Source organism: Anser brachyrhynchus, assembly GCF_964034855.1.
Source record: "Anser brachyrhynchus genome assembly, chromosome: 2".
NCBI lineage: Eukaryota > Metazoa > Chordata > Aves > Anseriformes > Anatidae > Anser > Anser brachyrhynchus.
Window position 1 is genome coordinate 133,462,091 of NC_137695.1, and position 21,628 is coordinate 133,483,718.

At 40.6% G+C, this 21,628-nt stretch overlaps 1 protein-coding gene and 1 long non-coding RNA gene across 2 annotated transcripts; one reads left to right on the plus strand and one right to left on the minus strand.

Annotated features, from left to right (window-relative positions):
* The first annotated feature begins 2,192 nt into the window (after positions 1-2,192).
* Positions 2,193-20,003, plus strand: CA2 (carbonic anhydrase 2). Its single transcript, XM_080580600.1, has 7 exons — positions 2,193-2,546; positions 2,997-3,194; positions 13,819-13,937; positions 14,843-14,935; positions 15,702-15,764; positions 16,697-16,852; positions 19,160-20,003. Exons 1-7 carry the CDS (start codon positions 2,513-2,515, stop codon positions 19,277-19,279), a joined length of 783 nt encoding a protein of 260 aa, XP_080436726.1. The 5' UTR covers positions 2,193-2,512; the 3' UTR covers positions 19,280-20,003.
* Positions 15,461-16,690, minus strand: LOC308189944. Its single transcript, XR_013946745.1, has 2 exons — positions 16,327-16,690; positions 15,461-15,932 (listed from the first exon to the last, which is right to left on the minus strand). It is a non-coding gene; the product is annotated as an uncharacterized lncRNA (long non-coding RNA).
* Positions 20,004-21,628: the final 1,625 nt, after the last annotated feature.

The window sequence follows — 21,628 nt, forward strand, 5'->3', positions numbered from 1 at the left end:
TACTGGTATGCGTCATTCCACGGATCTCAGCAGAACTGTGGCACAGGGGCAGGTTTATGCAGCATCCTGTAGATTTATGTGAGATGTTTGAGCTAGCGCAGGTACTGTGCTGATGTATATTTATGTATATTACATCCTTTCGCTGTTGCTAATACACCTCACTTCTTGTCACCGCTAAGCAGCTTCATCAGTACCATCTTGACTATTCTGTTTCCAGCACCCAGCTTCTTCACTCAGGGCTACCCTATGGCTTTCTTTGAGGCACTGCCATGAAACCTTACTCACAGAGGAGTCTGATGCAGGCAGGAGACAGGAGAGAAAGAGGCTGGAATCCACAAGCCCAAGTCAACGCCAGGCTCTCAGTAGCAGCTTCCTGGCATGGGTGCAAGCCTGCAAGTACTAACTGTGCTGAATGACCAAAGAAATTTGATATCTGACTTTCTATTTGTGGATGGGTGTTTGTGTGCTCAGCACGTACCACATACCTACTGATAGAAATAATGTGACGAAGATTAACATAATTAAAATCCTAGTCCCTTGGTGGTGCTGGTGATTTCCACCTCCCTGGTAAGAGATGTGTCTCCCTGTGTCGGTCTTTGAGGAAGCCAGCCATCCCAAACATGATGTCGTGCTTAATCCTGTACTTGTTCTTTATCTGGTGCTACCTTTGACGTCAGTAGAAACTTGACATACAAGAGTGCAGAGGAATCAGGCTGAATTGATTTTTTTTGTACCAAGATTAAATGGAAGGAAGCCTTCTGAAATGTACAGAAATCTTATTCCTTCCTACAGCATAAATGGATAGTTTCTGTTTCATTCTTCAAGCATTCTTACCTGTATGGGTTTGTGTGTGAGTGTGTTTATGAGAGATTGCCGATATACTTGGACAGTATAGTGAGCAGATTTAGAATGTGACTGCCAGAAAAGGGTCTGTAACGAGTAAACAAGGCTTTCCATATAGTTCCTAACATGCATTTCTATTTGCTATTCTATGTCACATACACCACAGCCGCATCTAAATAACTTCTGTGTATACAGTTTTGCCTTCACATTTCCATTTTGCAATTTCTAAATCATCTTGAATAGACAAATGCAAATGTTAGAGGACACACACTGTGTTAATCACTAATAAGCTTTAAATATTTTCTGCTTATACTCGAAGAGGTCTGAGAAATGCCTTTAATTTTTATATGGAATTTCCCATCTGGTAGCTTTTGCTATTAGCAACAGTAACCACATTGTATGAGTAGACTTTTTTTTTTCCCCCTTCTTAACAAATAAAAACAAATGACGCACATCTTACAATGCTGAATGTAAATGATGGAGGCAGTCTGGGGGTGTTATTCTGGATTTACAGTGACCTAACTGACAACAGGATTCGGATCCCACGGCTGAATCACAACATAATACAAATAAAAACATATTTCAATAAACTGTCTTAATGAGAAAAGGGAATAAAGTAAGATTTCCAATGTCGCTCCCATACAAAAATAATAATAATAAAAAAAAATTCTCAGAGGAGGAGGACACCGAAAAGCACGCGTGAAGGATCGCCAGCAGCCCCGCTCGTGTACAAGTTGCTTCACCTCGCTGCAGCGCAGGAATGAGACTCGGCACAGGACGAGACATAGCCGGCTGTAAGGGGCTGCCGAGGTCTGATCCTTCCAGTGCCCGATAAAACAAGGCAGCATTGAGCAACATAAAACCATTTAAAATACGCGTTGCTCAATCCTCTCACACGTCCATCCGTGGGAGCGGTGCCTGAACCCCTCTCACACCAAGCCGGTATTTCCTACGCGCCAGGAACTGAGCATACGCGCAGCTCTACCTGCCTTCCCCGGACACCACGACAAAAAAAAACACACCCCTCTCTCAAGTAAGAGTCAACACCTCCCTCCTTCCTCCCGGACGCCACCACCGCTCCAAACCCCGGCAGACCCTTCCGCAGCCGGCGGCGAGGAGCCGCCCAGCCGGGCAGCGCGGCAGGGCCCCCACCGCACGGCAGGGCCCCCACCGCGTGTCCCTGCGGCCCCCCCCAGCGGCCGCCGCCGCCCGCGCCGCCCTTCCCTCAGCCCCCGGCAGGGAGCAGCAGGGGGCCGCGGGCCGGGCACGGCGGGGCACACGGCGGGGCACGCGGGGGCACGCTCCGGCTCCCGGTGCCGCTCCCGGTGCCCCGGACCCCCGCAAGGCCGCGGGCGGGCTCCCCGCAGGTGCGGGCGCCATGCGGGGCTCGGCGGCCCCGCGCCGCCTCGGGCCGAGCCGGGGCGCTCCCGGCCGAGCCGGGCCGTACCGGGCCGGGCCCGGCGCAGCTCCGCGGGTGCGGATTATAAGGGGCCCGCTCTCTCCGCCCCCGAGCCCGGTCTCCCTCCGCCCCCGCCCGCGCTCCCCACCCCTTTCCTCCGGCCGCGGAGAAGGGCATGGAGTTGGCGGGAGCCTATAAAAGCCCCTGAGCGCTCCGCCGCCCGCACGGCGCTGCGGAAGCCTGTGCGCACCGAGCCGGCCCGGGGGCACCATGTCCCACCACTGGGGATACGGCAGTCACGACGGTGAGTGAGCCGCGGCCGTCCCGCCGGGCTGGTACCTGCCTCCCCGAGCGGCAGCGAGCGCTTTTTTTGTTTTTTCCTTCTTTTTTTTTTTTTTTTTTTTTAATGTTCTCTTTTAACCTTGAGATGCCACCTGCGCTCGGGCAGCGAGCCAAGCGCGCCCCGCGGTTGGCCTGGAGCATCCTCAAGGCTCCGAGCGCCGTGCCCGTGCTTGGGTACCTGGGGGGGAGCTCTGCAAGGGCGCCCCGCTGAGACCCCGGCTTCCCCCTCCGGGGCTCGGGGGCTGTCAGGTCCCCGCCTTGGTCCCTAGGTGGGATTTCCCCTCCCATGCCTTGCGGGCACCCCCCAGTTAGCGCGTTGTTAAAGCGCTGAGGTTTGTCCGAGTGCGGGTGTCCCCTGCATCCCCTGAGCTTTGCGGCTGTGCCCACCGAGCCGCTTTGTGCTGTCCCGCAGGACCCGCGCACTGGCACGAACACTTCCCCATCGCCAATGGAGAGCGCCAGTCGCCCATCGCTATCAGCAGCAAGTCCGCCAGGTACGACGCCTCTCTGAAGCCTCTCAGCTTCAGTTATGATGCCGGCACTGCCAAAAACATCGTCAACAACGGGCACTCCTTCAACGTGGAGTTCGACGACTCTTCCGACAAGTCAGGTGAGACCTCATCTTTGTGTGTGTAGGGGTAGGGATGGGAGAAACTGCCACTAACGCTGCTACTAATGCTAAAACTAAAATACCTACTGAGGCCACAAGGTTTTTTTCAAAGGCAAAAAGGTACCAAGGTCAGGATTCAACCATTAAGGATTCAGCATCCTGCACTGCAAGAAAACTGAACTCCTGTTAGAAGAAAACTAAGTCTGTCTTGGTGGTTTTGAGCTTCCCTGCTTTAAACTCCAGAGAAGTGAATTGCTTCCTTTTTGTTTAAGTGAGAAATACTTGGATAGAGAGATGCAGGGCTAAAAAAAAAAAAATATTATTTGACAGTAACAGTATTAGGCATAGCTCATCATAAGCTACCAACCAAATGGTTAAAAAGGCAAAATACATCATAGGAAGAAACAGGCCATAGAATAACAGAGGAATACAGTTAACAACTTGAAGTAGAAATAGTTTGGAAATAGTTTCTTTGGTTATCAAAATATTATTTCACATTTCTGAAGCCAATATGCTCCCAGGTTAGTACAGAAACAGAAGAATGATTAGAAAATACCTCTATGTTCTTCTGTAACTCAAGCATTACCCCTGGCATTTCTTGACTCTTGGCTTTCTAGATAAAGTTAATATGTATATGACACATTCCTACAAAGTTTACTAGGAGGCAGTCTTTCCACAGTGTCTTATGGTTCATTTTTCTGTAGGGTGAATGAAATTAAGCATGGAATCCTGAAAACCTTTTGGCAACATTACTGAAAGGAATGGCCACATCGATGGACAAATGAAATCTAAGGCACAGTTGCAACAAGGGTTTTGCAGGGTGTCCATAGTTGTAGTTTTTCAGCTGGCTGAACTTGCAGAAATTGTCATGCTGCTACAGTGAATGTGCCTCTATTTTTAATTTAGACAGCAAAAACAATCCTATTGTAGTCACTGCCTTCTCTAGACACTGCCCGATTTAACTTGCTTGAGCAAATGCCCTATTTTGCTAAACACTTTCTTGGCAATGTCAGTTAGGGAATGGTGCTGAAAACAAATTAACCATGCCTACAAAACTTTTTTTTTTTTTTCAGATAATGCAATACAAGGGTATAAAAGACATTCAGCACTGCACTGAGAATTTGACTTTGTATGTTATGATCTTTATACTGAACAGTGTTAGCTGGTCATCAGTGCTTCAGTTGTATAGATACACATAGGTCTCTATATAACTTATTCAGAACATCCACATTAATATCTGTATGTTTAAAAAAAGCAAAAAGGGTTCTGACTTAGTGTTTATTTTTTTCTGAAGCACTGAGGAACCGAAGTTAAAGCACATGCGTTTTAGCAGTGTTGGGAGGAATAAGGTAAATGATACAAAGTAAAAAAAAGGATTCTTCTTTTCACTAAGTCCGTGCAAGTCTGCCCTCAGTCATCCTGCTTTCACTGAGCCCTAAGGAAGCAGGTTCAGGTCCTCATAGTATAACAAAACTATTACTTGGTCACTTTGTGCATGTATAGATTTGGAATGACAGTGAAAATTAGTTTGTATCGGGCAACTTGGGAGGAAAAAAATGGCAGAAACTTGTATTAAAGAAATGTCTGTAGGAAGAATGCTCTTTATGAGAAAAGTCAGTGCAGAACCAGAACATCTGTGACAGGGATCCTCTGACAGATAGGCAGTGACACAGCTTTCAGAGTGGGAGGATAGGAGATGCAAGTAGAAATATTCTCAGTAGTTCTATTAGTGAATCAGAAACTGATGAGTGTTTAAAAAGAAAAACAACATTAAACATATCTCTGTGAATCCAGGTAAGGGTGGATCCTTCAATATCACACTTCCTATTGACAATTACAGTGCATAAAATGTAACTGGCAGCACACTTATTGGCTTCATTTGTATGCAGTTAACTAGGTAACCTACTTTCTTTACAGAAAATAAAGCTGTCTTTGACTTGACTGTGCTTGATTCACTCCAATTTCTGAATTTTGAGACTAACAGTACAATGATCTCTCAAATTCTTGGTTAGACATTCAACGGCAGTCACGATGAGAAATTACGTGAAATTATGTGATGTTCTATTTTACAGAAAACAACGGGACAAAATCCTGTAAATACTTCCGATAGGCTATAGAGCTTGCTTCCATGAGCTGTCCTGTATGCTGTAAGGAATTACCTGTGGTAGTAGGCATAAAATGAAGTAATAAGATCATTGTTTGTGTATAATCTTCAACACATGAGTAATATCATGCAAAGAAGTAGATCCATTCATTAAGAATATTCAGGCACATAACTAATGACACTAAAGTAAAATGAACAGCAGTTCTGTGTACTTAATATCTTTTTGAAGACTTCTCTTCAGGATATGCAAAATTAGTTCTTGTAATGAAAAGTACAGGTAGTAATGGTATAGTAAAATAGGCAAGAAAGCTAAAATGTGTTTGGATAAAACTCCCTGAAAATAGTTGTTACTTATTTCTTTGATTTAGAAAATACTTACTTTGAATATTGTTGATCGCAAGTTAAAATCAGGGAGATACCAGAATATTCAAGAGTTTTGTATAGAATATCCCCCCCCCAATAAAGTTTGTGTATATATTACACTTGTACACACACGTATGTAGCCTATAACTTCTGTTTGTATCAATGAGAAATAGAAAGTTTAAAAGGTAAAAAATTGTACTTAAAATATCCCTTCTATATGTTTTGGCATAAGGATGTAAAAAAAAAAAAAAAACTTTTATAAAAAAGATTATGCGCAATTTATGCAACTAATGTATCTTCATGGAAGATGTGTTCCTCTCTGCCCTTTTAGAAGATCTTTACTAATAAGTGGAGCTCTTTAGATGTAGCTCTTGATGCAGTTTACAATTAACTATCCCTATGACCTATAAAATTTTCCTTTACAAAGATGTTTGAAAAATAAAATGATGTTAAAATCATTGTGATAGCTTTAGAACCTGACTTTGTTCTACTTTCTTGTTAATTCTCTTAGATACCCTTAGATGTTACTAAGCATGCTTTAAAAAAATCCCTATTCCTAAGCAATTACACACCAACCTTCTATTTCAGTTCTTATAGTACAGCCTTTGAATTTCATGGCTTATGTGACAGCTGTTATATTCCAGAATACAGTTCTAAAGCCTAAATCAGTTCCTGAAGTGTATTCCCTTCATATTTCACAGCTGCTAGTTGATAGAAATGGTGTACGGAAAGTAAACTGACAAATCAGTATTGCCCTTTTTAAACATTTTTATTTACTGAAATTCCATGATTTTCTCTTAGTTAAAATAATGTCTTCTGTCGTGTTTCCGTGCAGTGTTTTGGAATGTTTTTTGGGCTTGTATGTAGAAAAGAAATAGTGAACTTCTGCCTTCAGTTGTTACTTAGTTTCTCTTCTCCTTCTGCTCTTGCAGTTGCTTTCTTAAATCTCATGTCCATTGTCTTGTAATCAGTGTGAAAATTCAAGTATTTGCAGGCATTTGTGATTAAAACTTCTATAATTTTAAATAAAAGCAAAAATACTATATGGTAAGTGTTGCTAGGAATAAAAGTACAAATTTAGGCCTGTCCACTCTTGTGTCCTGGGAGTTGGCCATTGACATATGTGTCAAGCAAATGGTGCTGATAACCACTGAACTATAATAATGCAACTTATTTTAAAAGCCTTATGGCAAAGGAGAGATTTGTCTCATTCAGGATACCTACTTAATGATATTAAACACTTTATATTGTAGTCTGTATCACTTTACTCTAAAAGATAGAAACAAACGGCAACTTCTCAGAGCTGTAAAACCACAGGAAGTGACTTTGCTCAAGAAAGCCTCGAGCATAAAAGCACTTGTGTAACATACATATAACTTGCTCTCAGAGTAAGTTCTGTGGAAAACTTCTCAAATTCACCTAAAACCTGACATACAAGTGGGAAATGCTCACAGGAGTAAGCTCTGTATTCTGTATTTTCTGATCTTGTGTTTGATCTTATGAAAGGAAGAAGTCAATCAAGTTATTTTGTAACAAAAATATTAAAATATCATATCTTAGTTGTAGAACCTGACAGAAGTTCATTGCAACTACGGTGTAAGCCTCTAAAGACATTACTAAATGTAGTAGTCATTTTCACATGTGGACTACTCTTACTTGTTTCCTCTTCCTTTCTTGCTGCTGAGCTAGGTAGAGATAATACTGAAATCCATGAGAGTCCCAAGTCAATCATAAAACATTTTTGCAGAAATTCAGTCATGGTGGAATCTTACAATTATGAGGAGACCTAGGGAAGTGAAACACTATTGACCTTGGTACCAGCACCCCTAGAGAGACTCTCAGTAGCTGTAATCAATTACCCAATTCCTCCTATAACGGGCAGTATTAATGAGGACACTTAACTGTCTTGGATTTTGACTCACTGTAGACAGAGCAGTCCATTTTGTTGTATTTGAGGTCAACAGTCAGTGCAGTAGCACAGCTTGGTTGGCAGTGAAGTACACTGAAAGTTGTGCCACTGGTGCTCTTTTCCTATGCTTCCACCACTATGCTTCAGGAGGTAGACTGAGGAAAAAACACACAGGTCTGCTGCCTTTAAGGCAGAACTTTTAATCAGTCACTGCCACTGGTCTATTTTTAGGCTTCCCAGCTCTGAAGATGCAACATTATCCACACCAGAATAATATTGCACATTATTGGTATACAGTCACAGGTTGAAGCTCCAGAATAAAATGTGGGCTAAGCAATGTCCTAACTCATCTGAATCATAAATCATGGAACCGATTACTTATAGCTCTAGGGGACTGTTTTCAGACAGCTGCTTGTGTGTCGCAAGTATTTTTGTGCACTGCTTGACTAGGAAGTCAGAGGTCCCAAAAGGTGTGTGATCATTAAGGCATTCTCTGTTCAACTAGTATTGCTAGAAGCTGCAAAGCCTAAGCAAGCAGGTGACTTGAGTATAGCACTGGTGCTTCAAGGAACTGAAAAGGAAGATGAGAGGGCTTGAGGTCAGACCTGCTGGATTCAGGACTTCATTTCTTTACAGAGCTCAAAAGCGCCCTTCTTGACTTATGCCATTTAAAAAAAAAAAAAAGAAAAAAAAAAGAAACTTCTGAGCAGAAATTTGACATGGCTTGTGCATATAGGTATCCTGGCAACTTCCTTCACTTCTTCCAAATGACTCCTCTAGAGGTGTTTCTGTGCAAAACCAGGAGAAACCAGTTAACTGTTAGAAGCCGAGTAAAGGGGGACTGCTGAGTGCCTAGAGGCCATGCTCTCCCCTTCCTTGAGTTCATCCATCCATTGGTACACCTCAAAGTAGTAAGAGCACTGTGTCAATACAAAATTTCCAATACTGTAAGCAACCTCTGAGATAAGTGTTACAGTTACTGCCATCAGATATTAAGTAAATTGTTACTCTTAAGAGAATCTTAATGCTTCCAACTCGGTACTTCTGAAGTCATTGTCGGCTCATAAGGGCTGACAGGTGAGGACTGAACGCTGATCAAGGAGTCATTACAGCACCTTATGACTCACGCAAAAATCCCCATTTATGAGATGATATCAGAAATAAATTCCACTGGTCCCAGGGAGCAGTGGATTTTGCTGTGGTTGACTGAAGTGAATACTGAATTGTACCCTTCCTGTATTAGGAACAATAAATACATCATATTATGTGAACAGATTATTAACATACCATCTAATTTTTGTGTCATGTTTAATATTCACAAGTTGCATCTGTAAATGTGCAAATAGCAACTTGTCTTGCCACTACTCCTTAATCCACTATAAGTAGTAAGTGGATGTTTACATTTATGTAGGTGTGTATGCACAAACGTTTAGGTGCACACAAACACATTTACACTTAGATGTGCCACATACTTTCCCACATATCTATCTCTTTGAATCACGCATACAAGGGGCCTTTTTGAAAGACCTGAAGGGATGAGGAGGAAAGACAAGAACGTAAATGCCTTTGGATGCTTAAGCAGGTCAGAGTCTGGCTGGCTGCTACCCAGCCTGTAGGAAGTAGTTCAGCTGGGGTGAATCGAAATCACTGAGCAGCTGCTGATACACATGTATGCAGACCTGCTACGTTTTGGCAGATGTTTCATTCTGGTCTATCTCTCTGGAACATCCTTGCTGCCTTATCAGACTAACCCTCTAGCAAGGTCAGAGCAGGGTTTTTCTTAGGAGATACCAATTACATACGTTTTCTCTCAGTGAAGTGCATTACAGATGTATCTGCAAACATGATCCCTACAGTTACGTCCTGTCTTACTCTCCTGCTTGCCATGATATAGTGTCCTGGGAGGAATGTTTGAAAGAGATAACGTAAAGAAGGAAACATCTCACAAAATGTGATGTTCTACACTCCACGTTTCACAGAAGAGACAGCTCACCCCAACTGAACTCTTCAGTCTGTCAGATGGGGAAGCCCATCCTTGCATAAGAACACAAGGCTAATCCCTGAGCATCCTCATAAGAGCCTTTTTTGTGCCATTAATAGTGCATGGTGCTCAAGATTATTTTTTTCTCAAGTAGTGCTGCTTCTACTTTATCTCTGCAGGGTCTGTTTTCTAGCGTACAGATGTCTGCAAATACACAAATGCCTACAGAACGTAAACAATAATGTATATGCTGTGCATGTATTTATGTGAGCACATACATACAAAGCCATATACATGTGCACATCTATTGTAGGCTGGTACAAAGCCATGGCTTTCTTTTTACCAAAGCAGTGTGTTTGCAAGTGGGTTGTCCTCAAAGGTAGATGTTGTAACTGTCCTGCTGCTATGTTCTTGTTTCGTGGTATCTCAATTAGAGCTTAATTTCTTAAGTTTTGAACTCTGGACATCCATCATGCTTTAGTGGAAGAAATTTTGTCGTCAATGGTTTCCATGTGAAGAACATTTTCTCATTCTGTATTTTCTCAGAATGACAAACTTCAGCGTAGCATTTTTTCTTATTACACTAAACTGTACAGTAGGAGGGAATTCATTGTGACTCATGAAACAATCTTGTAGTTCAGCCATTTAGATTACCCCTTTGACAAGTTTATTGCCTTAATGAGATTTATTAGTCTCCTGTTCTGTTACATCCCTATACAGGGAGGTAACTACAGCAACAGTAATTCCACAGTATTCCTGCAAAACTTAACATGTGGCTGCTGCCACTTCCTGGAAAAAAAAAAAAAAAGAGAGAGAGAAGCAATTTGCAGTGTTTTTATACAAAGCCGTCCTGTTCTACATGGGAAAGGTAACTACCCAGTGTCTTGCCTTTAAGCACAACAGTGAAATTGTGTGGCCTCAGTAAACAGCTGCCCCAGGTGCAGCACAATACCCCCTTGATTTCTGTGCATGTCCAATATCCTTTGACCATGTAATGGAGACAGACATAGTTCACCTTTATCCAAGAAACCCCACAGACATTAATAGCACAGTTCATGTGGTTGTTTAACTTCCCGAATTAGCTCTGCTAATACTTATTTTCACCTAATTTAGACAATGTTATGAGATCATTTAATAACAGTGCAATATAATTGTTGGATGTTACTAGTATAATTTCTTCAGTAATTGGTAGAAGGTTGAAATCATAGTTACTATTTCTTAATCTAAGCAAATTGGCTCCAAATTTATGTCACTGCACCATTTCAAATAACTGTCAAATGGAAGAAAAGTTGCATTTTCAAGCTGTTACCTCTTGTATTGCTGTTATGTCTGTGGAGACCAGGTTACTGATGTAGATTTTGTTGAGAATGATGAATCTGTAAGAAAAGAACGTGCTTTCCAGGTCGGTTGGTGCTGTCTTCACTCTGCATCTGAAGCTATGCTCTATAACAAAAGGGAGCGTAGCTACATATGTATTTCCAGGATGGTTTTGAGTACTACTGATTTCAAAAGGAAGAAGCTAATGCTCAGGGGCTCAACTATGGATCAAATTTTTCCCATCCCTCAAAAAAGGGGATGGAAAGGTTGGACATCTGTCTTCAGTGGGGCCTGAATTGGTGTTAGTGTCACATGAGACAGGGATAGGAAAGTTCCCAGATGCTGCTCAGGTTCTTGAGGAGGTTTTGCTTTCCAAAAGCTGATAGCATTTATTCACGGTTAAAAATGCTTGCACTGGAAAAAAAAAAACGAAGTTCCAACATTTCTACTTTGCATTTTAAGTTTGAATTTTACTTCCTTGGAAAGGCTGGAAAATATTAAGGAAAAATAATAACTGCTTAATGGAGGGTAGAACAAGAAGAGCTGTTGTGTAATTAAGCCTGCTGAATTTGTATTCATTCCCACTAATCTAATTATTACTTTCTTTGAATGCTCTGCTCTGAGTCAAAATAAGCTAGTGCTGGATTTGAGAACCACAGAATGAGAAAAGTAAGCAAAAACTGCAAAGAGATTTTTGTGCATCCTTTGAGTTTTATGAAACTACAGCAAACTTTATGTAGAAATAACACTGCAAATGGATTTAAGACGATTGCATGGTTCTGCTCTTCAGCATGCTTTCCATTGATTAATAATGGCAGATTAACCTGTGCTGCGCTAGTGCTTTTGGAGGTTTGGGAATGGTGAAACCTCAGTCCATTTGTATCTGCAACAAGCCACAAGTCCATTAGCCAAAGGAACTGAAACTGAAACACTGAAACTCCATGGCATTGTCTTTAAATGAAACATGATATTGAGTGGATTAAATGATTTTGCATCTGTAAAGACATAGCAACTGATTGCTTCATTTTAAAACGGAACTAACACACATTCACAGTAGCCATTCTGGAAAAAAAAACAAAAACACAAAAACAACAACAACAAAAAAAAACACCTGTTCTGATTTGTAGTACTGTGCTTGAATCAGTTATGCTTCTTGGCAATTAGCACATGCAGAAACACAAAAGTAGAATAAAAGGTGTGCCTATTCAATTACTTTAAGTAGCCATTCCTCTTGGTATCACATAGCTTAGCGGTAGGTAGGGTAGCTCTTGGTCTGCTGGCTGTTCAGCGTTGGCTACAGTATCTGAAATTACAAGGACTGCATTGGAACATATATTCACATTTTTCAAACAGAAATGCATGTTGGCAGACTTCTAAAGGTATTTGCCAAAGACGGAGCCCCAGGCAAATGCTAAATTTGTCCACTGAAACAAATTTTGCATGTGTAATGCACACAAGTGGAAACTAATGTGTTTCATTACATCTTACGTTTAATTTTCCTGTATTCCAGATTTTTAGTCAAATCCTTCTCACCACTTTGAGCTCCCCCATTGCCAAGTATCCACGGGTATGTTTGTCCATGCTTGCGTATAATCAGAATTATTCAAACCTGAACAGACAGTGACCTTTTCCTATCTGCATTTGATGTATATTTTCACACATGTACTTGTGATACTTACATGTCTAGACTAACTGCAAACTGAGAGGCAAGCATCTTTACTCCACAGAACCATTTTGTTTGTGGCACGTAAACAGAACACACTTACATGTAATAACTGATGTCAACACTCTTCTGTCACTCTTATTTATATATTTATTTTCTATATTGAAAGAGAAATTGATCTCTAATATATATAGCACTTCAAATGATGTTTTAAAAGTATTTTTGATTTTTAAAATATTAATTCCTTAAAGATTCAATTGTGATTTTGGGACTTAGAAAAAAAGCACAAACCACTGTGAGACCTTGCTCTAATAACTTGGATAAATAGCTCTATTGAACAGAACTATTTGCTGTTGTTTTGTGCTTTATGCTGCACTGGAGGAGACGTTGTCTGTGCCTTGAGCATTTGGCAGAAATGGGGCTTGATCCTGCATATCATAATGGTGGTGGTTACAGTTTTAAGTAGAAGGTTAAAACTAACAAGCGTAGGTGCCCAGGGGAACTTGCTCCTGTATAACTGAATGTGTGGCTGGGCACTCCACTTACCTCAGTCACGTAGCAGGAATAATGTCAAATCAGGGAGAGCATAAGTTAATGCCTTATTTCCAAACCCTATTTTAAAAAATTGGCCTCTGCAGGTGTTGCCATTCTCAGCACCATTTTTTAAACTCACTCTCGAGGAGTAAAAGATGGGATGGACGAGAGATTTCAAAGTCACATCTCTGCAATTCCTTGCACTGTGCCCAGTGTTTTACCTTGCTGCGTCCCACAGCTAACAGGTGTGAGGGTTTAATTTGGAGCCAAAAGCTTTTTACTCAATCCAATTCACCACAGGATTTGCAGGATTTGCCTAAATGGATAAAGTGTCCAAAATAAAGGAACCAAGTACATTAGTAAGTAAAAGATGATTTGGTCTTCAGCTGTGCTTTCATAAAATAACTCTATGTGGGGCACTTACAATGGCTAGTCTTTGGACCTTTCCTTGGATTTTTTCTTTGGTGACAGAAAAGTTACATCCTTAGCTCTTCCCTCGTCACTTGTAATATTAGCATGCCTATTAAATTGCTGATGAGACTCACTATGAAGTCACTTATGTTTTTATATGTTTATTACTGATTTTGGCTTTTTGCAGCAATGTGCCATTGAAGATGATCTGGAGTAGCATGGCAGCATGCAGAGCAATAAACTGTGATTCACTTGGAAGACTTGAGATGGATGTTCCTCTTTGAAGTGAGACCTGACAGCAAAGGTTACGGGAGATGCTAACAGAGTCCTTTTGCTTTGCAGTGCTGCAAGGGGGAGCACTGGATGGAGTCTACAGGCTGGTGCAGTTTCACATTCACTGGGGATCCTGTGAGGGCCAAGGGTCTGAGCACACTGTGGATGGTGTGAAGTATGATGCAGAGGTAGGACATGCTTTGCCTTTCCAGTTTTTTGGGTGTAATGAGCATGGCAGCAGCAGCTCTACAAACGTTCAAAGGGCAAGAAACTGGGGGGGTTACCATAAAAGATTTTGGTACAGTGCTGCTTCAGGAACTGAACATAACTGTGATGTGCATTGATAGATAGAAGAAATGGCCCCACAAATTTATCAGCTTTGCTGCTTTTTGATAGGAGTCGGTTTATTCTTATCCAAAAAAACTCACCATTGCCTCACATCTGTTCACAGTACCATAACTACTTGCTCAACTTGAGTTGCAGATATGAGGAGACAACAGATGTACTTCAATTAGAAATAACATTGAAATAAAAAAGAAAAGAACATCCTGGCTAACATGACCTGGAGATTATTTTAATACTCTTTTCAAAGACTTTCCATGACAGGGCAGGATAGTATTTTTAAAAAAAACTCAAGAGTGGAGGTCAGATCTGTAAGTAATGTCTATTCTGTCCTGACACTGGACAATCATGTCTTTCAGCGTTGATAAGAACTCCAGAATACACAGCTACATCAAAAGTACTATATCAAAATCCTGCAGGCTGCATGTAGGAAGAACTCATTCTGAAGATAACAGGAATTTTACCAGACTAAAAGCAGAAAGATACAGCCCAGAGTTTGCATTTAAAACTCATCTGGGAATAAGAGTCAGAAGCAAAGTAAAATGCATGACAGAAATCTCTTTGCATAAATGAAACTTCAAAGTTAATGAATGATTCAACAAATTCTTAACTGTACACAAAAGTTTTAAATCTCAGCAGTAAAACACCATCTGCTCTTAATGTTTAATAAATTACTTCCCCGCATCCTCATTTGTAAAGTATTATGGATGGAATCTAATTTTCATAGTGCTTCTTGTTTTCTTGCTCCTAGCTTCATATTGTTCACTGGAATGTAAAATATGGAAAATTTGCTGAAGCGGTGAAACATCCTGATGGTTTGGCTGTAGTAGGCATCTTCATGAAGGTTAGTTAAACTTTTTTTCCTATTATTTGGATTAGTCCAGTATGTTCAGTGGTCCAGGTGGACCCAAGAGCCTAAAATACAGAATAAGACAGCATTATGCTGTACCACATAAGCCCAGAACAGACTAGATGGTACTCCAAATTCTTGGTTTTCTGTACATATGAAAATTGTACACCTACAGTGGAGTATGACTGCCATCCATCTCTGTGTCAACCGACCAGCAGCATGCTAGCCTCCATCATGACAGTGACACTGCCGTAACCCTATCAGAGAAAGATGATATGCATAACTGACGCAGTAATATATGTATGAATCTGTGGTATGACCAGCCTAAATAGCATCTATTTTCTTTTTACTGCTATTGTTAAACGTCTAGAGCATTTTTTCTCAGCTGAATTGTCTTCACAGCTAATTGAAGAAGGTGATTGTGACCCAGCAGTGTGCACTCTGTCCTGGCTTCACTGTTCTATTATGAGGGTGACTTCTGCGAAAAAAAGAACAGCTCAAGTCCAAAAATAGACCACATACTGTAAAAGAAAATAACTTTATTCTGTCCAGTGTCCTTGGCTGACCCATTTGTGCTGACTGTCAACTGGCATGATTTTACAGAAACAGTTTCAGTCACTTTTGCTGTAATACTCCTGTTATGTAATGAAATGGTGCTATGAAAATGTGCTACAAAATGATTCCTTGAGAATTCTAACATAAAACTAAAGGTGTAATGAGATTGCATGGTTACTTTTTTCTCATGTGGTTTCTATTACAGGTAGGGAATGCCAAACCTGAAATACAGAAAGTTGTTGATGCTCTGAACTCCATTCAAACCAAGGTAATATATGCTGTCTTGGATACCACCAGTCACAACCGTATGATCCAGAAAGTGGACTTCTGGATCAGTTTACTTCTTCCCAGTGGATCAGTTTACTTTTTCCCAGTCCGTTGCATTTATGAGAGTGAAATAAACCTTCATGTCATCAGCATGGACGCTCCTGTAATCCTAAATGCAAAAGAGATTCAAATTAATTATGATAAAGGGCAGATAATACTAGAAATGGTGATCATTTTTTATCTCCATTAATACATTTTCCGTCATTTCATCTGTATTTAAACCTATAGGGTAGGATTCATCTTCCAGATGCAAATTTTGATCAGGAAAAAAAGGCCTTAGGAAAAAAAAAGCCTTTCTGCATTTTAAATAGTATGAAGCATGTATGTGATCTTCATGAGCCGAGTAATGAGTAACTAAAGTTATTTGTTGAGTAAGTAGGTACCTTCATAGTGGGTTAAGGCCTTTGCCAATGATAAATGTGGGCAGGAAAGGTAAAGAACAAGGCTACACTGAAATCTTTGTCATCAGGCTCTCTGTGACATAAATGGATGTTGCCATTTACTTTAATGGACAGTCCAACAGGTCTCCCAGTTTCTGTATTTCCAGTAGGATCAGTGTCCATGGTATCTGAAATCTCATTGTTCCTTCAAGCAGGGACAGATCATATCTGTAAAGGAAAAGGCCGTAAGTTCAACATTTGAAATGCTGAAATGTCTTGAAAGTCTTAAAAAATAAGAAATAAAGTGCTGAAAGTACAGACTCCCGGTACATAATTCCAAGTGTACTGTAAGAAGCACTTAACACTGTATGCTAAACTCCATTTCTCCCTTCCTTCAAACATGGAGCTTCTGTAGAAGACTTTACAATGACAAGCTTGGTGGGTGTATGTTGTCTCTCCCTTGACAATAGCCTGCCTACTTTCCTTGTTGTAGGGGAAGCAAGCTTCTTTCACAAACTTTGACCCTACTGGACTGCTTCCTGCATGTCGAGACTATTGGACATACCCTGGCTCCCTGACCACTCCACCACTGCTTGAATGTGTGATCTGGCATGTTCTGAAGGAGCCCATCACTGTCAGCCCTGAGCAGGTAGGTCTCCAGGGGACTGTGCCAATAGGTGTGTACCGACTGGTATGATATCGATTGCTTTGGTTCAGCTGTCCAAGTGATCTTTGAAATGGCAGTTTATGCTACTGCAGAGCTATGCAGGCTATTAGCTAGTGTCACATGTCAAAAATACATATCTGAGCTGGTTATGCTCTTCTGGCAAGCTCTACTATGTGTGGAATTAGAGGTTGACGTAAAATGTAAGGTTGTCCTCCATTTGGACACAGTCCAGGCAAAATGTGAGGAGTTTTAAAAATTTAATCAGGTTGGAGCTGCCATGTGGTAAAAAAAATCTAGGAAAAGTGTAGGATGCATGAGAGGACCAGTTATACATGCAAAGTCTAGCATGTGTTGTGAGCATCAGTAAATTTGCTGTACTTGCAGTTACCTATCTGATTGTACTTGCCCTGAAAATACTGGGTTTACCACGCATCTGAAGAGCATTTATTCTGCATTTGCAGTCACACACTGTAGATCTGTAGTTAGTTTGTAGATCTTTGAGATCTTCCAGCATTTCCAGGATACACAGAACTCATTTTACAAGGACTATTCATCACAGAACAGACTGGGAAATCCCACGCAGAATTGTGACAATCCTAACAAAACTGCCTTGTTTGGAAGAGAGAAAACTTGCAGATTCCAAAGTCTGCTGTCTGAAAAAATCCCATTTTCTGTTGTGCAACTTGAAGAGGATAGAACCTTCCTAGTGGGAAGGAGCTTATGCAGATTAAATCACTCCTGGTCCTAGCTTTCTGCACTATCCATTAATGAAATTACATAGAGGCAAGATTCTATCCTCGGGTTTGCATCTGTGTGCTTGGAAGATATAAATAGAATCTGGAGCCTATAAATATAAGCTAGCCCTGAAGGGCTTTAGTTTACCCTTCAAACTTTTAAATCCCTTTTATGAATGGCAGCCATGCTAAAACTATACACATAATTCTAGGAGTTTTATTTAGCTGATATGAAAAAAGTGCAACTGATCTGTTGGGATATAACATGATAAAAGATAGAATAAATGACAAGGAAGAACTATTGGAAAATCTATTAATAAACTGCAACTTTTAAGTTGACATTGTTTGATTATTTTAAACTATTGGTATTGATGATCCAAGGCTTGCAAATGTGGTTTTATTATAGGGCAGGAGCATTTTCACCAAAATAGAATTGTTTTTCCTACTACACCTACTTCCACCACCTACAAGTGGCAAACGACACCACTTGTTTCTCCCACACAGACCCCTCCATATTACAATCGACATTTCAAAGATGAATTTGAGATCAAAACAGTGCGTGTAGCAGCTTGCCTTTTCATTCCAAAACTGATCAAAGCAGGAAACCATAAAGCAGAGTATTGACACTGGATTTAAGTTGAATTGGTTTTCTAAAGATAAATAAAAGCTGGATGAGTGGACTCTGTGTATACACGAGTCCATTATCATTTGCTGCAGTGACAGTTCCTGGTAGAGGCTGAGCTCTGAACTTCATTCCTGTTGGGTCCTGAAGGTAAAGGCCTCCTGGGCTGGTCACTGCCTGGGGTCTTCCTAGCTCAGTAAAGGAAAGCCTGACTTGGGGTCTGACTCATACAAAATCCCTCCTACATATTTCTGTCAGCAGTTCCAGTTGGCTTGTGAGATCACATTTGGGGCAGGTTTTATTTTGACACAGTCTTCTTTTTAGTAGTTTTGGAGATGGTCACTTAGACATTAAGGTGCTTTTATTATGGCAGACTATGCAAACACCAATTTAACTTTAGGACAAGCACCTTACTCTAAGACCTTGCAGTATGCTCCTGTTGATGTGGAACAGTTTCCCTTCTCACAGTATTTGAAAATCAAGATATCTTGAATGAATTTGGTTATTTTAATTTGTACCTAAGGATAAGGTTTTTTGTTTGTTTGTTTTTAAATATCAAGCGGACAAAGCAATTCAACTTTCAAAAGAACTGAAACGTTACAACTTTCAAAGGGCTCTGGAAGGGTTTCAATTCGGATGTAGACTGAGGTCAAACAGCTCTTTGTGCACAGAGTTCAGAAAACACGTGCCCTAGATCTTTGTTTTCTGTGCCACCTTAGTTCTTTCTAGGATATTTTGTTGCCACGAGAGCCTGTGTCGAGCAGGAAATGGTGTGGCTGATGTGCAGAGATACATGGATGGTGATGTCACCTCTAAACCATTAGTGCTAATGAAACTTTGAGTTGGACCTCTGGCTCAGGCCTATGGCGTATAGTTCAGGTAGTCCTGTTGAAACAAGAATGCATTTGAGAATGTTTCTTCCTTTTTCCACAGATGTGCAAACTCCGTGGCCTTTGCTTCAATGCTGAGAATGAGCCCATGTGCCACATGGTGGACAACTGGCGCCCATGTCAGCCTTTGAAGAGCAGAGAAGTCAGAGCTTCCTTCCAGTAACCTCAGCTCTCAGTGTGTTAGGAATTGCTGTGTTTGTGAGGAACCCTTTTTGCTAAGCACAAATCAAACCTTTGCCATGTGTGCCCTGGCAACATCTTGTCTCCCAGGTCCATTCTTTCTTTTGCTCTGCATCTAAAATGCCAGCTAATGAAATGTGACAGGTTCTTGGCCAAACAGGAATAGGTTCTTTATGTGTGGGGCTGGGGGAAGCCTGGGGGTGGGCTGTGTGCATTTTGATGAATTACTGTGACTGACAACTTTGGTGTTACAATACATTGGCTGTTTGGGAGAGCATATGGTGTTAGAAAAATAAGCCATTCTAAGAAACCTCATCCACAGGTGTGGTAGTACACATAACTAATGATAACTTGAAGCTTTGTCAAAAGCACAGGAATACAGAATATAGGTATGCTTTAGGAAAAAAAAAGTATATTGAGGAAGAAAAGTAAAATGAATATTGAGAATTAGATTTAGATTTTAAACAACTGACGTAAATATTTTTAAGACTGTTTTACATTTTTACCCATGCTATCAACAACATTATGTCTTAATGGTAGTATGTTGAATTTTTTAATTAAAAATGTCCTAAATTAAGTATTATCTTTAAAAATTGTTATTACCATAGAATACAAAGTATCTTTTCATTGAAATAATATATGCTCTAATTTAAAGAGGGAAACAATAATGTATTTTAGATAACTTCTCTAATAAATCTATACTTATATTTTTGCTTCCAATCTGTTATTTTAATTCAGAAAAGGAGTTACTAATCTGTTCACACCATTGCATATTAAACATAATTAATAAACATTTAGGATATCAGGAATGAGTTTCAATGATACTGAAGATGAATGCAAAACTATGTGGATGTTAGGACATTTTCTCTAAGTAGCTGTCTGATAGACAGCAGCAGGAAGTAGTAGTTTTGAGCCACCACTACAAACTTTCATCGAATTTGACCACATAATTAAAGATCACCTCACAAGAATTTTGAACAAAATCATACTGCAGAACAGGCTTCTCCCAAACTGGTTGCATGGATGTTGCTGCCCTTATGTGACAGCACCAAAACAAAGAGCCTTATATTTATGCAGAACATCAACACAATCCTTTTCTCCAACAAAACCAAATCGTTTCAAGACTGCATCCCCAGAGTTTGCTTTTTAGCCTCACGGTACCATATGTGAATGATTTCAACAGAAGAATTTTCAACAGGAAAACTGCTGAGTAAGACAATAGCTTCCAATAACTTCCATTGATGGATCAGCTGAGTTCTTGTGATGTCATGAACACGTATGCAATAAATACCTAAGTGTAAATCTGGTCTAAATACACAGGATCCGAGCAATACTTTTCAGGCTTCTGGCCGTTGTGAGAGCAAGCATCTTCAAAACTCTCATCTGACTGGATTCTGTTACTAGTTTCTAAGACGATTTATTGATGAGCTTCCTACCACATCAGGGATAACTTTGTAATTTATAAAATATCAGATGGGCAGGTGAGGTCCCCAGGCACCTATGATCTTAAGGAACTGAGATGGGAATGAAGCCTTCTCAGAGTGCATCTAAAAATCTTCAGAAAATTCTGCAAAATTTCCCACCTTGAAATGCTTTCCTATTTAAAAACAAAAACAACCAATCACACCCCACCCCCCCTCCAAAAAAAAAATCAATCAAACAAACAAACAAACAAAAAAAACACCAGAGAAATAAAATCTCTCTTCTCCATAGGTCATTTGTTCTAGGTTCAGCTTTTCTGAATATAGCTCTGGAGGTACTTGTCTCTTCCAAGCACAGCTGTGTTGAGTAATTGGAATTTTTTGTGTTCAGTGGTTTGAATACCTTTCTGACTGTCACCCAGAATTCTGAGTACTATACTTGTGTCCCTTAAAAATGCAGGGGACGTTACACCTCTAAAAATTAGAATTTTAGATCCAACACATTCTGTTTTAAAGCTGCTGAAGCAAACTGATAGGAAACATAAAATCAGAATCACAGAATCACATTAAGGTTGAGGTTGGAAGAGACATTTGGAGGTCATCTAGTCCAATCCCCCTGTTCAAGCAGGGTCACCTAGAATAGGTTGCCCCAGGCCTGTGTCCATACAGCTTTGGAGTATCTGTATGGATGGAGACATATGGGCTTATGACCCACTTATTTCAGCAATTTTGCTGAAACTTCAGCAAAGTGCTTTTTTGCTGTCACAAACACTAACTTCCCTTTTTCCTGGAATTGTGCATGACAGAACTTGCACTCAGAGATGGCAGCCTTACTCTCTGCATAAGGACTACATGTTACAGCATTTCCAACATTAAAGAACAAAACATACAAGCCTCAGAGATTCAAATTT

Bases quoted from the DNA above. Each gene is read 5' to 3' on its own strand.
- CA2 (XM_080580600.1), top strand. From the start codon at position 2,513: ATGTCCCACCACTGGGGATACGGCAGTCACGACG. The intron at 2,547-2,996 runs GTGAGTGAGCCG...GCTGTCCCGCAG, and splicing joins GGGATACGGCAGTCACGACG to GACCCGCGCACTGGCACGAA. The intron at 15,765-16,696 runs GTAATATATGCT...TCCTTGTTGTAG, and splicing joins TGAACTCCATTCAAACCAAG to GGGAAGCAAGCTTCTTTCAC.